The 16029-nt window shown below is 43.1% G+C and overlaps 1 protein-coding gene across 4 annotated transcripts; it reads left to right on the forward strand.

Moving 5' to 3' along the window:
• The first annotated feature begins 1612 nt into the window (after positions 1-1612).
• On the forward strand, positions 1613-15939 carry PRELID3A (PRELI domain containing 3A). 4 transcript variants are annotated; one of them, XR_005565730.1, is made up of 7 exons: positions 1613-1785; positions 4135-4303; positions 4703-4792; positions 5564-5634; positions 5729-5831; positions 7484-7593; positions 11228-11314. XR_005565730.1 is itself a non-coding variant. In XM_039387084.1 (7 exons), exons 1-6 carry the CDS (start codon positions 1754-1756, stop codon positions 7535-7537), a joined length of 519 nt encoding a protein of 172 aa, XP_039243018.1. In that variant the 5' UTR covers positions 1613-1753; the 3' UTR covers positions 7538-7572; positions 11228-11313. The 4 variants fall into 4 exon arrangements, 3 of the variants coding, with proteins under 3 accessions (XP_039243018.1, XP_027598771.1, XP_039243019.1); XM_039387084.1 differs by having other exon boundaries at positions 7484-7572; positions 11228-11313; XM_027742970.2 differs by lacking the exon at positions 7484-7593 and having other exon boundaries at positions 11228-15939.
• The last annotated feature ends 90 nt before the right edge of the window (positions 15940-16029 follow it).

Here is a 16029-nt window from a genome sequence, read left to right on the forward strand (position 1 = left end):
AACTCAGGCATTTGGCGTCATCGCTGTTGAGGAAACATTCCAGTCTGACCGTTCACGACACTGTGACAGCCACACTTCCAAGGCCACTGTTACTGCTGGGACTGAGCCCGTTCACAGTGGGCAGCTCCAGTGAGCCCACGGCTGCCCCACTTGATTCCCCACACATCCCATCATATCCAGTCAGACCAGGTTTCCTTACCAGTTCGACCCTAGGTTTCCCTCAACAGAGTCTCAGGTGTCTAGTTCCATAAAGCAAGTTATTCATGGCGCAGTAACACAGAAACAACCCGAGCTGGTGCATCTGAGGATGGACCCCCAACAAAGGAACACCTGGGCTTTTATCTCCTCACAGTCCTAGCTGCCCACAAGTCTCTCTTCCTCCTAGTGTCTCCCAGTGTCCTTTCACCTGGCTTCTGCCACTGGTCTTCATGCCCAGTAAAGGTTTGGCATGTCATGGTCTCTTGTCTCGGGTTCTCACCCAGAGCTCAATCTGCTGCTTACAAACTGAGCTACCTAAACCAGCTGTATTCCTTAACAATCACTCTGCCCCTGGGCACAGCCCCGCACACGCTGAGCTTGGCAGCCTGTCCCCCCCAACCATGGCTGTTATTAGCATGTTTAAAGCAAAACTCCTATGCTGGTAGTTCACAGAATCACAGAATGGGTCAGGTTGGAAGGGACCACAGTGGGTCATCTGGTCCAACGTCCCTGTTCAAGCAGGGTCATTCTAGAGCACATGGCACAGGATCGTGTCGAGATGGTTTTTGAATATCTCCAGTGAGGGAGACTCCAGAACCTCTCTAGGCTCTGTTCCAGTGTGAGGTCACTGGCACAGTAAGGAAGTTCTTCCTCATATTCAGGTGGAACTTCCCGTGCATCAGTTCTCGCTTGTTCTCTTATCCTGTAGCTTGACACCATCAAGAAGAGCTTGGTTCCATCCTCTTGGCACCCTCCCCTTAGATACTTCTAGACACTGACAGGTTGCTCTCTCAGTCATCTCTTCTCGAGGCTGAAGAGGCTCACCTCCCTCAGCCTTTCCTCATGAGATAGATGCTCCAGACCCTTAATCATCTATGTTGCTCTCCACTGGACCCGCTCCAGGAGCTCCATGTCTCTCTTGTCCTAAGGAGCTGGTGGTGAAGGTTTGTGAGGGGCAGGGGGATCAGTCAATCAATGCTAATGCAGAACTGCTTTCTCAGGCTGCACCTTTCCAGGGCAAACTGTGTCAGGGGAGGTTAGGTTGGATATTAGGAAAAGGCTCTTCATTCAGAGGACGGCTGGGCACTGGAACGGGCTCCCCAGGAAAGTGGTCACAGCACCAAGCCTGACGGAGTTCAAGAAGCATTTGGACAACGCTCTCAGGCTCATGGTATGATTCTTGAGGTGTCCTGCGCAGGGCCGGCAGTTGGACTTCTCTGACCCCCGTGGGTCACACCCAAAACAGAATATTCCTTAACGCTGTGACTCCACAGCCCAGCCCGGCCAGCGCGGCGGCGGGCTTTGCGCACGCGCAGTGCCGCTCCTCCTCCTCCACGGCGGGCGGGGCGGGGCGATGACTCGTGTGCGTGATGAGCGCGCCGGCCCGGGCACGCCCCGCCCCGCCCCGCCCCGCCCCCGGCCGCTGTCGCTCACCGGGCCGCGCGAAGCCGTCCGTCAGTCAGTCAGTCTGTCGGTCGGTCGGTCCAGCGCGAGCCGCTCCCGCCGCCTTCCCACCTTTCCCGCCGGGCTCTGAGGGGACACACCGGGAGCGGCCATGAAGATCTGGAGCTCGGAGCATGTGTTCGGGTGAGGGGGCCGGGCGGGAGGGATGGGGGAGGGGCGCGGCGAGACCCCAGGCCGGGCCACGCGGCGTAATCGGGCCCCGCCGGGGTGACGGCGGAAACGGGGAATGCCGCGGGCGCGGCGCAGGAGGAGGAGGAGGGGAGGCCGCGGGCAGGCCCCGGCCGTGCCGGTCCTGCATCGCCTCGGGCTCTTTCTTGCGCGGCCAGACCCCGCGCCAGGGCTTCCACCACCTCGGGAATAGCATTCCAACAGGGCAGAGCTGTAGAGCCGGCCCGGCAGCGTGATGGCTTGGTAGAGGGATGGGTGTTCAAGGAAAAATAACTTTCACACTATAGAAAAAATGATCTCAAACTCCTGACGTAGTCGATGATATATTCCAAAAGGTATGGACAGGGCGGCTGTGTACCTTACCTGCCGGGAACTCCCGCTGAGGTGCCCAGCAGCCAGTTCCCTCAGTAAGTTTCCTTCTCATTAGTGCTTTTCTGCATTGGACGTGGTCCTGTCCATCCAGTTCCACCCTTGTGCAACGAGGGAACAACCCGGAAAATTATCAACAGGTGTGTGACGGGCTGTGTCGGGGAGCAGACGTGGAGGATGCAGTGCCGGTGCAGCCCTTGGAATGCCACCACCACCGCCGATTCGACTACTACAGGGTCTTAAAATAAATTTTGGAAGCCTGAATAGCACCAGGGGTGACAGTTCTTAAAATATTTACAGAATATCCCAGATGTGTCGCTTTAAACTTATTTAATTATGTCAACAAAATTCGTAGCACTGATGTAGTTGTTTGGGGCTCAACTTCATCATCGGTCTGGTGTAAGTGAACTGTAGCTTCTGACATGAAATGTCAGGCAGAGGGAAGTAAAGGCTGCTAGTGCACGGCACAGCTTCTGAGTTTGAGATGAGTATCTGTCGCCTAGGGAACGCAAAAGCTATTTTTGTCATTTTCTTGTCAAGATCTGTATTAGAACACCTCCATCTTGTAGCATAAGGTGTGGAGGTGTAGGTAGTTCAGTTGAATGGTTAATAAAATATTGTTGAGCCTTATCACATCTCTGACTCAATCCCTCAGGGACACTTGACAGAAATTTGACATTTTCAGTTTGTGTATCTTCTGTTAAAGGAGATGAATAGTCTCTGAAGATAACAAGGAACAATCCTTCCCTTTCTGCTGTAGGAATGGAGGGCTCTTATTTTTCCTGCCTGCACTAATAAAGCTTTCCAATGCTTTTCTTATTGGAAAAAGAACTTATTTTTTCAAGTTTCTGTTTGTTCTTGCAGTGCTGTACTGTTGGTGCCCTTCTGTGCCAGTCTATTTTAAGACTAAAAGTAGTGTTGTCAAAAATAAAATCCATTTAGGGCCCTAAGTGCAAGTCTTAAGTACAAGTTGGCACCCCTAATCTTTCTTAAGTTAGATACCAATTGTTGAATTTTTAAACATACCTTTAAAGGCTATAAACTTATCATTGCAGATCAGTCAGTTATTCTGAATATAGAAATAACTACTTAGGGCTGGAATTTCTGTAGTGGATCAAGTCCATGATTTCTGTAGCCTCCTCTGTTTCAGAAGAAAAAGAGCGATGTGGACAGCTCAGCCTTGAATAGCAGGGCTGCTGTGATCCCAGGGGTTTGAGATTATCAAAACTCGTTTCATAAAAACAGCTCTGTACTGAGAGGAGTATCCATAAGTGTAATTCATGCTAACAAACTGCTGGGAGCAGTAGTACAGGTACAGGCATAAGGCTGTGAGCTGATGTGGTTTCTAAAAATCTGTTTCTTTATTTTGAACTTCTTGATAATTTTTTTTGTTGTTATCGAATTCAATTTCACTTTGCCTTTTTTGCTATAGGAAGCTAATGGTTTCCACTTCAGTTTATTTGGTGTGCTCAGAATTATAGAGGAATTTATGGAGGTCATCTAGTCCAGCCCTCTTCTCAAAGCAAGACAAATTGAAGTGTGAGGTCAGGTTGTTTTCCTGGTTAAGTTCTGGAATGAATTGAGATTTCAGCAATCTCTGTGGGCAGCTGCCCTGTCAGTGAGGGGTTTCTGCCCACCTAATTGGAATGTCACTTTTAGCAATTAGCATCTGTTACCTCTTACCCTCATTTCTGTTAGTTTTTGGTTAATAATTCTTTACTTCACTCTGAAAGAAGAATTAATTTTTTTTTTTCTGTTTGTGTGTCAATACTTTCTTATTGCCCTTCCAAGCATAACTGTATTCTGACTTCTGGAAGCTAGAAAGTTGTACAGCATGTGCCATATTACACAACCTAGATCCTGATTTAGTATTGTTTGAATACTTGTGATCGAATACAAAATAGTTATAAACGTTCTCTCCCCTTCTTTTTACAGACATCCCTGGGATACAGTGATCAAAGCTGCTATGAGGAAGTACCCCAATCCAATGAATCCATGTGTGGTAGGAGTAGATGTCCTTGACAGAAGCCTTGATAACCAGGGGAGGTTGCACAGTCACCGTCTTCTCAGCACAGAGTGGGGATTGCCGAGTATTGTAAAAGCCGTATGTTTTCATAGTCTTCATGCTTTATCAAGGGTGTGGTACACTTTTATGTCATTGTCTGAATTGGAGCTGAATTCAGAGTAAAAGCTTAATCCCTAGGAAATGTCATCCACAGGTGTCACACAGGCTATAAGTAGCATTCTTGGTGATGAGAATACTTTGTAAACTTTATTATGCCCATAATGTATGTCTGTAAATGCCTCCCGGGCTGGTCTGTGCCATGCTGTAGGACTGATACAATCTACCAGGGTGAAGTCTTGCCACAGGTCACGGTTGTCTGGTATCTAAGAATTACTCTGGATTTATTTGGGGTCGCTGAGAACATGGCCTTTATGAGTTTCAAGGTTCAGTTTGTTTGTTTAATTTTGGTACTTTACTTTTTTTTTTTTTTACCTTCAGATTTTAGGAACAAGTAGAACTCTGACTTACATTGAGGAACATTCTGTGGTAGATCCAGTGGAAAAAAAGATGGAGCTTTGCTCAACTAATGTGAGTTGTGGCTTAAAAAGTTTCTGGTAATTAGTTCTGGAAGTTAGATGTTTTGCTCTTAACATTTAGATTAGAAATGTGTTTGCATCTTTCATCAGAAGGTAATAATTTCTGTATCTTAGTGTCTTAGATGACTTTTTTTTTCTCTCTTTCTTCTCACAAATAGGAAATTTAAATACTTCAGGATCAAACATTTGTGATTCTGTTTTTAATGCAAAAGTATTTCTTGGAATGCGTGTAAAATAGTTTGACTTTTAGATCAATGAGTTGTTATACATTACACTGCCATTACAACAAAAGTTTCAATGTGAAATGCCTTTTTTCATAAAATGTAAATGAAGTATTAGGCTATATTTTGGTATCCTCGGAACTCATAACTATCAGATATAAAATGGGGTTGTCCGTAGGAGAGCCTTGTCTCTGTACAAGAGGCATTCTCTTTCATGGGTATTAATTTTCTGTATAGTCCAAGTAGTGGTATGGTGGTCTTGGTCTTGAAGAGCCTCTCTAAACCGCTTGCCATAAATCAGACTTGAGATTCAGAGAAAGCTGCTTGTGTATTGTACAAATGTGAACAGGAACTTTGATGTAATTAGATCGAGGATAGGAGAAGCTGCATCACCCTATATAGGTCTTTTTATTGACTGTGTTCTGAGTTCTGTATTCTGCTTACACTGCTGACACTAAACTGAGTGCACTATAGTAGTGCTGCTGGTAACAGAAAAACGAAAGGTGGGAAGTGAGGATTTCAGCTCTTGTTTTCTTTTTAAGATTACTCTCACAAACTTGGTATCTGTTGATGAGAGACTGGTTTACACGCCTCATCCTGAAAACCCTGAGAAGTAAGTAAGGATATTTGTGTGCATCTTTGTGGATAGGAGACATTATGTTAGTCCAGTTCAGTTTAGGTATTAACCTTTCTTTATTCTGTTACAGAACTGTACTAACTCAAGAAGCAATTATTACTGTTAAAGGCATTAGCTTGAGCAGTTATCTGGAAAGCTTAATGGCGAACACAATATCTTCTAATGCCAGAAAGGTACATCTTTATTCTGTTCTCTCCCTCTCTCCACCCACTCCATTGTTCTTTTTGTTGAAATAGTAATTGTCGATTGTGTGTGTTGAATGCTGTATTTAAATTATCTAAATTTTATGCACAGCATTTCAACTGGTTTTTGTAGGACCTCAGTAAGTAGAATATAATTTCCCACAGTATGAAAAGGTGTCACTACTGAATCTTTGTTTTTTAACTAGAATTGCACAGCAGAACAAACAAGCTTCTGTGTGTATGCTACAATTGCATATAGAATACACATTTTATTAGTTGGGTTTTGGTTTTTTTCTGCAGTACCTTTTTAAACACTAACCTCCTATTTCCAGGAATTAGTGTTAGTAAAGAATGTAACTTCACTTTCAGCCTTTATAATCTGGATTTATCAGTTAACGCCAGCATATTTTTTGTGCTGCTTTGTCAGTTCTAGTTACTATCCGTTATTGAGCTGTCTCCTTGACTTTGGCTGAAAGTAATAAAGTGTAAGCAGAAGCATATTCTTTGAAGAGGTGAGACTGTGCTGGCTCTCCTAGGTAACACTAGACTGACTCCTCTGTCTTGTGCTTGCACAGGCAGAGCTATGGGAATGCTTGGGCACTTTGTCCTGTAGTTGTTTGGGGAAGAAATGGAGTTGCTGGAGCAGCATAGGCCTTGCTGCCTAACAGCAGGATGAGTGCACCTGGAATTTGAGTTTGTGCTCTGCATTGCTGGAGAAGCTCAGCACAATGGGAATCTGGCCCAGGTAACTCCTGCTATGCTGGAGAGCCTGTGCTTTGGCCAGCCCTTTGTCCTTGTGAAAGATTTTGCTTGACCAAGACAATGTAAGCCAACTTATAGGAGGCATGAAACAACTAGATCAGAGAGGAGAAAGCCTCATTTCCCACCCTTCTGTGTGCTTCTCCTGAAGTGAGAAGAAAACATGTTAAAACCAGGGGGTGGGGAAGGAATGATGAGTCATTTCTAGACACTGAAGATTACCTTTACCTAGCTGAGTGCTCTCTACTGGAATGTATTTCAATTAAATCACAGTTCTGTCCTGATCTGGTCTCCATTTAAAAGTCTATGGAGGGCACAGCTCCAGCTAGCTGGCACATCCACACAACTAGGCACACTTAGAAACACTGTCTGAATTCCTCTCGTGGCATCTGTCTCATTTGCATGTCTCTGTTGAACTTGGATAAAGAGTGTAAATTTTTCTTGGTATCTGTTCAGGTATTGCCTGTGTGAAAGCTCAATTTCTTTTAAAGATTGTTCTGTTCTGCCATTTTCAAGGAACACGCTGGCTCACAAGCTTCTTGCAAACCAGAAAGACTTTGTTGTCCTGTGTGTTTCACTGAAAAGTCTCTACAGATTTTTAACTTAGCAGGAATTTGTACTTGCTGTTACCAGCCCTTTCTTTGCTAGCCAGTAACCTACTGTGCTACTACGAGCTCTTCTTGCATGCTGTGCTGTGCCTCTGTGCTCTTAGCACTCCTCTTAAACTTCATGAAAGTTGCTGAAAAATGTTTTGTTTTTCTGAAGAAATTGGAATTATTGAGAGTTTGCTCTGAGGTAGAGGTGGCAGATGACACATTATTATTTTTAATGATTATGGAAAAATCATTTGCCATATGTTGTAAATCTTTTTTGTGTTACTCCAGGGGTGGGATGCTATTGAGTGGATAATTCAAAATTCTGAAAGCGCTCTAAGCTAACAGTTCTCCACACCTACAGTTTGTACTAACTAGTGGTAATGCCAGCATTCTTCTTGGTACAGCATTTCAGCTTTCTAGCAAATATGTGCATGGATTGTTGGCACGCGGATTTCATAAGTTAACCTGCATGTATGTTTTACACACATTGCATACAGGAATGGCAGACATTCATTACACTGCAGTTGTAGAGGGTGAGAGTAGGTCCAATCCAGACTGGATCCATGAACCTCTGCTTATGCCACTGGACAACCAACTTGCTGCAGCCATGTCTTGTGCCACACAGTCTTGCTTGTGGTTTGAAAGTGGAATGATGACGACTGCAGACAACCGGGGATGTGAAGGAATCCGTCCACAAAGTGTTTGATCTGGTCCTAGTTTCTGTGATTTCAGCATGTAAATAAATCTGGTACCCAAAGAAATTAATAAATTGGTTAGTGAGTGGAATTGGCGTTATGAAACAGAACTGCGTTCTTAGGTTATAAAACTGATTTCTTGAAACAGGTTGCCTAACAGGGGTAGTCTTTTGCATAACAGAATTGTATTTGCTTTTCTTATGCCTGAGGAATATTGTTGCCCTTCTGAGGAAATCTGTACAAAGCTTGAAGCTGTCAGGGTGCCAGACTGTTCCTGCTCTTCACTGGTCTTGTAGTTATATTCATTTCGGTGGTGACGTGTCCCTGCAGTGATGTGCCTATGAACAAATCTGACTTCAGAGTTGAGAGAATTGAGTGTACTTGCCTCTTGTGATACCTCTGTGCAAATTGTTTTCCTTCTACTAGTCAGTGTAGCTTGTCCTTGTCATTCCTGTATTGGCTTGTGCTTCAACTAATAAGATTTCTTAAAAAAAAAAATATCCATTATGCTGCTTCTCCTAGTTAAGAAAGTAGGGCTTTCTACAGTGCTTACTTTGAGATCTGTGTACGCCATGAGTGTTTGCTTTTAAGTTCTCATTCCACTAAGCTGTTTTTCTGGAAAACATCAACTAAAAAGGCTCAGCATTTATCAGTCACTTAAGCTCTACCAACAAATCTTCATATGCAGCTGCTCGTTCTGCCAGACACTTCATGCTGCTGACATATGCAATAATGACTAATACAATATGCATGCCTGGTTATGAATGTGCTTGCTTAATGACTTACTAGAGAACCTGTACAATATGAAATTTTATAGACCAGTCCTCTGTCAGATTTTTTCTGATAACTGGATGATTTTATAATACTTGGAGGCTTTGCATCTGGTTGAGATTTCTAACTTCATTTCCTATGCAGAATATTCCTGAAATCTTCCTTGCCAGTATCACGAGTTTATTCTTAGCTGCAAAATATAGCATACAGTATATGTGAGTCTAAGGACATACACAGACCTGTGTAGTCTCAAAAACTGAAGGAAATATCTTGGTGCTCCAGTTGAATGTTGTGGATTTTTAAAAATCATTTAGTCTTATCAGCAGAGATATCAAATAAAACACAATGACATGATTGTTTCATAGTCGGGGCCAGAAAAGAATCTCAGCCTTTTTCTACTGCACATTTTCTGTGGCAGGGATGTTTGACTTCCTGACAAAGTCTTCTTTGTGCAATTAGACAAATATAACATCTAAGCTGTTGCTGTCTCTCTTAGTTCTCTGTGCCTGTGCCACCTCAGAGAGGACATTTAAACCTGACTTTTAGATGTCCAAATGCCAGCTTACTGCCAGCTTACTCTTCTCTCCCCAACCCGCCCCCCCCCCCCTTCCCGATTTTTCCTTAGGAGCACTCCTCTCAGCTAATTCACGGCTAGTTAGGACTTGTTGCTATGCGGTAGCCTGCCTGTCTGGGCAGTTTTATGCCTGCTTTGCTGGTGTTCCCAGGTCTTGCACAGCGTGTGGAGAAGATGGAAGTTATCACCTGCCAAAGAACCTGCTTTCATGCTCAAATGGAAAGAACTCAGAACTTAAATCATCCCCTTCTAGGGTCTTTTTCAGCAACCCATGTTTCAGTCAGACAATTTAAATTATGCTTTCTTCAATATTATTAGTAAATAAAGGTGTATCTTGAACTCAGTTAACTTAAACATACCAGTTCTTGAGGTAATTTGGGGTGGAGCTGAATCTCCCTTTATGAGCTTTGACTGAGAGCTGAGCACTTTATTCTGATACCTGCAGGACTTTTCTCAGTCTAAGGACTGGCTGCCAGTGCAGATGTAACAATTAGTGGTTATTCTCATTTATATGGAAAACCCGAAGAGAAACAGAGTCAGCTCTTCACCAAGCTTAGTTAGGGCTTGAGATAAATATGCTCTTATTCTTAGTAAAACTTTATTTCTTTTAAGAGGTTACACCTTGCAGCCTTGATCTGGGCTTCTGATATTATTCCAGAGTAATGTTTCTAGCCTGAAAAAAAAATCTTTCAAGAGTATATGTGTGTTGTTCTGACACTTTTTTTTTCTTAGGTTTTCAAAGCTGCTTATGCAGATTCTTGTTTGTGCTTAGTGGTTCATAAAAGACAACAGCAGGTTCTGGAGACTATGAGGTTTCTGTGCACTTTATCACCTGCAATGCATGCAACAAAATGAGTACATCACAGTGTGGAACAAAATTGTGTGTGGAGAAGGATATTCCCCTCCTTTCTATCAATCTCTGCAGAGGGCCTGAATACTGAGACTTGCTCTCGTGAAGACTTAGGACTTTTGGGGCTCAAACCTTTATCTGCAGAACTCTAGACTTGGCCAGAGCCATGTGGCTCCCTCCCCCTTGCTGCTCTCCACTGTTCATACTTATTATTCTTAGTAGAGTAATAGAGGTGAATGTCTCTTGACCTCTCTTTAAGTGAAAAGAGGCCAAGTGGTTTCCTGATCTGATCCCATCTGCTTGCTTTGGCAAAAGATGCTATTCTGATTGCAGAGCTCTGAAATCTTGCACTTCTGTTTAGTTAAAGTACTTCTTATTTTTTTGGCTTCATTGTGCAGCTGGCCGCGTTTTGTGGTCATTGGGATGCAGCTGCTGTAGGGTCTTCTTAAGGTAAAAGGTTTTTGAGAGGCTCATTGTGCTGGGTTCTCCAGCTCTTACTAAAGCAGTGGCTGTCGGTTCATAGCTTTGGGGCACTCCCATTCTGAGAACTGAACAGAGAAAGATCATACCTTGATATAAAATGTGCAACTGTAGTCTCTCAATTAGTGCGGTTTAGGTGCTGAAATGTTGCTGTGCATGAATATAGAATTCAGTGTGAGTCCACTTCTGAACTCTTGACAGATATCAGATCACTTAGTTGCTACTTCAGAGAGACTTGGAAGACTTTCTTTGTCCTGGATCTTCTCAAAAACAGTCCACATAACTTGGTTAATGAATCTGAAAACAACATCTAGATTTTGCTGTAAATCTACCAATATTCTTTCAGTGGTGGGAGCAGCAAACAGTAAAAACAGAGATCCTCTTAGGTAAGGAAACTTAACTGCTGATTTAGGCTTTTTGCCTAGATGTACTACTGGGAGCTCACAGTAGTGAGCTTCTGTCTTAGGGATTAAACAAATGCCTTTTCGTGAAGTTTCCATGAGAAGATGGTAAGAAATTATCGGTATAATCGGTACCAAATTATGCAGGGCATGAAATTAATTTTAAAACAAGTCCCATGTCTGACAGAGGAAAAACTATATGAACATGAGCAGTGATGGTGTATCTGTTCTGATCCTGAATTCCAGTATTTTTTCTGGCAGGGTCGGGATGCCCTGGAGTGGGTGATCAGCAAACTGAACACAGAACTGGAGGAGCTGAAGTCAACGCGCGAGGGCATGAAACCAGCCATGGCAGCAGCCTCAACGGAAAAATAAAACCAAATGCTTGGTTTCACCAAGTAAAACCACGTAACTGACAGAAAAGTCTTATTCTGCAGACTGCTCCCTTCCAAGGCTGATCTGAAGAGGTTTTGTATATTTATAAGAATATTGGATCAGTGGACAAGTAACCTCATCTGTCATCTCCACAGCAGCTCTTGTTGCCTACTGAAGATTAAATTGACCTCCTGCAGATGCTCTTTTCGTTTAAACCATTTATTTTTAACACTGGAAACAAAACATTAAGCACATTTAAGACAGCCTAAATGTGCCTTTTTCAACAAAGATAGAGAGTATGTTATATTTGCACGATCTCAGTTTGTCTTACTCAAACTTGAAAAGAATGCATGTGTGGTATTAAGGGTTTTTTCCATGTGAATTTTTGTTCTGTGAAGGGCTGATAGGCCCTAGAGCACTGAAGTTTGTCTGGTTTATAATGTGATAGTGTCTTATGACCAGTTAAAGGGAACTACGTGAGTCAGAACATGATACTGTAGCATTAGATACTTATCTAGAGGATCATCCCGAAAGGCTACAACTTGTATGGAACTAACACTTATGCTGTTTAAATGTGCTGTGGAACGTGGCACCAGATACTTTACCTCTTATGTTTGTATCCAAACAAAGATAAAGTTTCTATTGATGTTAATAACCTAAAATAGTTTTTTTGGTAGGGAAAAAGTTATAATTTATTTTCTTATTTATTAACTTGTTCTAGTTCCTCCCCTCCTTATGAGGACATGAGTAGTAATTCCTGGAAGGTGCTGGAAAATATCTCTAAGAAGAGTACTTGTAGGCTACTTGAATGAAGAGACCTTGCTGTTCCACTGGTCCTTGCTCTTTACATCATGTCTTAACTGAGGGAGAAACTGATGCAATAACCAGAAGAGTTGAAATGAGAAATGAGCAGGAAATTTGAAATCCAAATGGTATAAACAGGAACTTTTCATTCCCTGAATGGAAAAAACAAGTACAAGAAAACCAAATGAACTCTCCTTCTTTGAGTGCATTCTGTAACTGAATTTTTTCAACACTTTTCCACATTGGTACAAAATGGTTTTAGAATCATTTTAAATGCTTCTCATTATCTGGAAAAATACTCCAGTAATTGCAGAAACTGTTTCCTATAAAACATGCATAAATACATATTGGTAACGGTCCTAGCCTTGTCTGATGTTTACAAAATTGTCATGTTTGATCCAGATGTAGTATATATTTCTTAGACAACCCTCTTAGGGCATTTTAACTTATTTTTTGGTATGCACACAAAGTGAAATAAATGTTGCAAGGATGTTTACTCGTTCAAGTGGTAAGCACGTGCTTAGGAAGCTGTTCAAGAGCATGAGTAACTTCTAAAAAACTAGAAGAGTAAAATGTTGGTCACCGTTTTGATCTGGTAACTTTAAAGTGTCTGTAGCTTAAGGGAATTTTCAGCATTCATATTCTGGTTCATTTAAACTTTAATTTGGGTGTAACTAAATTACATATCCTAATGAATAAGCCTACTTTAAAAGATGTGTATATTTGTTGAAAGCAATTAAATGAATAGCTGATATTTACATTGCTCTTTTCATGTGGACCTAAAGCCCCTCTTATTTTGTAACAGAAACTTGGAGCTTAAAGGCTGATAGCAGCCTGTTTCTGGAAGATACACTGGATAGCTTTGGTGCAGGTCAGTTGTTGTCCCCTTCTCAGAGGAGTGATGCCACTTCCTGGATAAGGAACACAGAAGATGTTCTAGCTCCTGGTGGCATTCTGCTAGGAAGGGGAGTGCAGCCATGGCAGAACTCTGCAAAAAAAAAGAAAAGGAAAAGTTGAGAAAGTGTGTGTGCCCTTGGAAACCTGTGCTGCACCATTTCTGTACATGCCTCCTGGAGGTGATGAAAACATGACTGTCAGCAAGGGTAGGAAGGTGTTTGGAGAGGTTCATGTATTGCTTTGGTTTGGAAGAAGAGTTGCCTAGAGCTGCTTTTTGCATCAGAAGTGAAATATTTGCTTGGTATTGTCTTAAGGCTGACTGACTTGTGTTTAGCACCTTCCAGCACTAGCTGGCTTCCCAGAAAAGTCACCATAGGCTCTCTCTGGGTCTGAATTTCTCTGCCACACCATAGGGTCAACACCAGTTACACATCAGTTTTCTGGATTACTTTTTTGGTTTTGGGCTGCTTTCGCTCCACGTTTTGTCCCATTTAGGAGCTGTATGCCTAGACACTCGGTTTTCCAATCTGCCTGCTGCTCCACTTGCCAGGAATCAGCACCTTTCCTACTTGTGCTCAGTCCTCTTCTGCTTTTCTCTTGGCTAAATGGTAGTGGGGAAGCTTTGGGTAGGAAAAAAGACTAATTTTTCCTGGAGGCCAGTTATGTCATCCAGCTGCCTTTTTCCACTGCCAGACAGTGCTGCTGCCTCTTACCTTGTCTTAGGGGGGAGGTGACACTTATGGATCTGTGGGATTATTGTTCTTCCTGTGGTTGCTCATTGTGTACAAGGGACATTGCCAGGGTGTACAAGGGACCTTGCAGCAGTGGTCACACTGGGACCAGGTGGGCTCCAGTGTTTAGCAGATCAAGTGGTTCTTAATTTTCGATGAGATTTCCTGGACAGTTTCACCCTTCTGCTCTCTGTCCATCTGATTTGCATATGAGGCTCCAATCATTCTCCCTTGATCATGTGACTCTTCTCCATGAGATCTAGTGGGATCTGTAGCTGTGTATGCTGTGCTTAACACTGTTTTTGCACTTCAATTCCCACTCAAGTTCTTAGACTGTTATAGTCCAAGTTGACCCTTGAGGCAAAAAAAAAACCACCCTGCCTTTGGAATTGTTTATCTTTGTGGTTCCTTAGAGAAACTCCTCCAACTTTTTTTTTCTACACTGGAAATGGCTAAAAAATGTATCTGAAGTCAGTTTTTTGTCATGTGCGTTGACTGAGGTGTCTGTCAAAGGTGGAAAGCTGCATGTGAGGGAAAGTGCTAGGCTGCTTGTGGGGAGCAGGGATTGTGGCTTTTGGGATTGATTCAGGAGGAAAAGGGCACGCAGGAGGAAAAAAATATATCAAGCAGAAATGGTGTGAAGTCAACACTCATTAACTTGGAAGGATCTTGAGGTGCTGGGGACCAAGCAGAAAGCTCAGTGCTTATAACCATGCTGATTAATAGTAACAAGTGCCACTTTGAATAAGAATTCTGCACTTGGGGAGTTGAAAGTAGAATTAAAGTTCAGCTTTGTGAGTTGGGAGAGGGAGGTTGTTTGCTGTGGTTCAAGCTGAGGCTGGCAGTTCAGAGTTTCTCGGCCGCTGGGTTGCAATTCAAGGGAGAAGGGAGTATAGAGGGTTGTGATGCAGGGGGTGGCTTAAGAATTTAGTGGTGGCATATCAGGTCTTCAGACTGGTTGGAAATGTGGCTGCTCCCCCTGCCCAGTACCTGTAGCTGTGTTGCACGTGCCTACTGTGGAAGCAAGAAGCTGGGGAGAGTTGGTTCCTGAGGCAGCGGTGGTTCCCAGAATGTGGCAAATGGGGCATGTTAGCTCTTGGCTCTGAAGGGTTTTAAGATGTTGAAGATACCAAACTCGAGGTGAACTCTGGTTTCTGGTTGATGGTTTTCATGCTAGTGTGTAGACAGGCTTGTGTGTACAACAAAAGGCACTAACTTAAAACAGTGTAGTCAAATGGTCTGGTGTGTAATTTATTGATTTTGTGTAAACTGTCCTTTAAATCTTTTCCCTGATTTGCCCTTGTGCCAGTGGGAATCTTCCATGCTCCTCCACGCGTCTTACTTCTTTTCCCCCATCAGGTCAGCAGGCGCGATGGGGGAAGGATCATATTTGCTGAGACAACAGGCAATCCCAGTGAAACTTGTGTATTCTTGAAGGACTTGCCTAACTTAAGCAAAGGCACTGATCTGCAGCAGGGGGGGCGTGTCAGGAATTGTAGTATAGCACATACTGGGCATTGATGTATCTGACAACCTAATTAAGTAGCGCCGAGTATGGCCAGTGACATTCCTTGATGTGACCCTTTTCATTCAAATCTTCAGGTGGAGCAGTGGGTAGGTAACACCCTTCCTACTGCACCTTCCTAGATTGTGAGCCGTGAAGGGCAGGACTGTGAAGTGTCTATGTACGCTATGGTGCTATCTGAAGTAAATGACATGCACAGTTTAAAAAAACACTTCTGGGTGTAACTATTTTAATATAAAATTGGCTGTTGCTTTTCAGAAAAGGATGCAGAAAAATTGTTTGTGTTAGTCCGTGCTGGGTGAGCAGCAGGACCCAGTACCAGGCTCCCTGAAGCTTGCTATAAGCCACACATCACAAAAGCTCTGCAGGGGTCCTCTGGTTGTGGACTGGTAACTCCATCTGGGACTGGCAGCTGCTTCATTTTGCATTAAAGCAGCAAAGAGTCATCTAAAACTATTAGCCTTGATTTGTAAATAAGACTATATTTATCTAATAAACCATCTTCTTACCCCACTGACACTACTCGCCACCTGTCAGGATCATGCAGGTTATAGGCTAAGCCTTTTAATTGCAGCTCCGTGAAGCAGGTCATGCGTTCACTATGGATTCGTCCAATGAAAAGGCATTTTTGTGAAGCACAAGTCCTGTCTTTTTCATTTTTCCACAGCTGAGGTGATTGAGGTGTGATTCTCACTTAAATGAAAGGCACCTGCAAGTAAAATGATCAGAAA

Source organism: Pipra filicauda, unplaced genomic scaffold, assembly GCF_003945595.2.
Source record: "Pipra filicauda isolate LSUMZ 115617 unplaced genomic scaffold, ASM394559v2 scaffold52_size3558583_pilon, whole genome shotgun sequence".
Lineage (NCBI taxonomy): Eukaryota > Metazoa > Chordata > Aves > Passeriformes > Pipridae > Pipra > Pipra filicauda.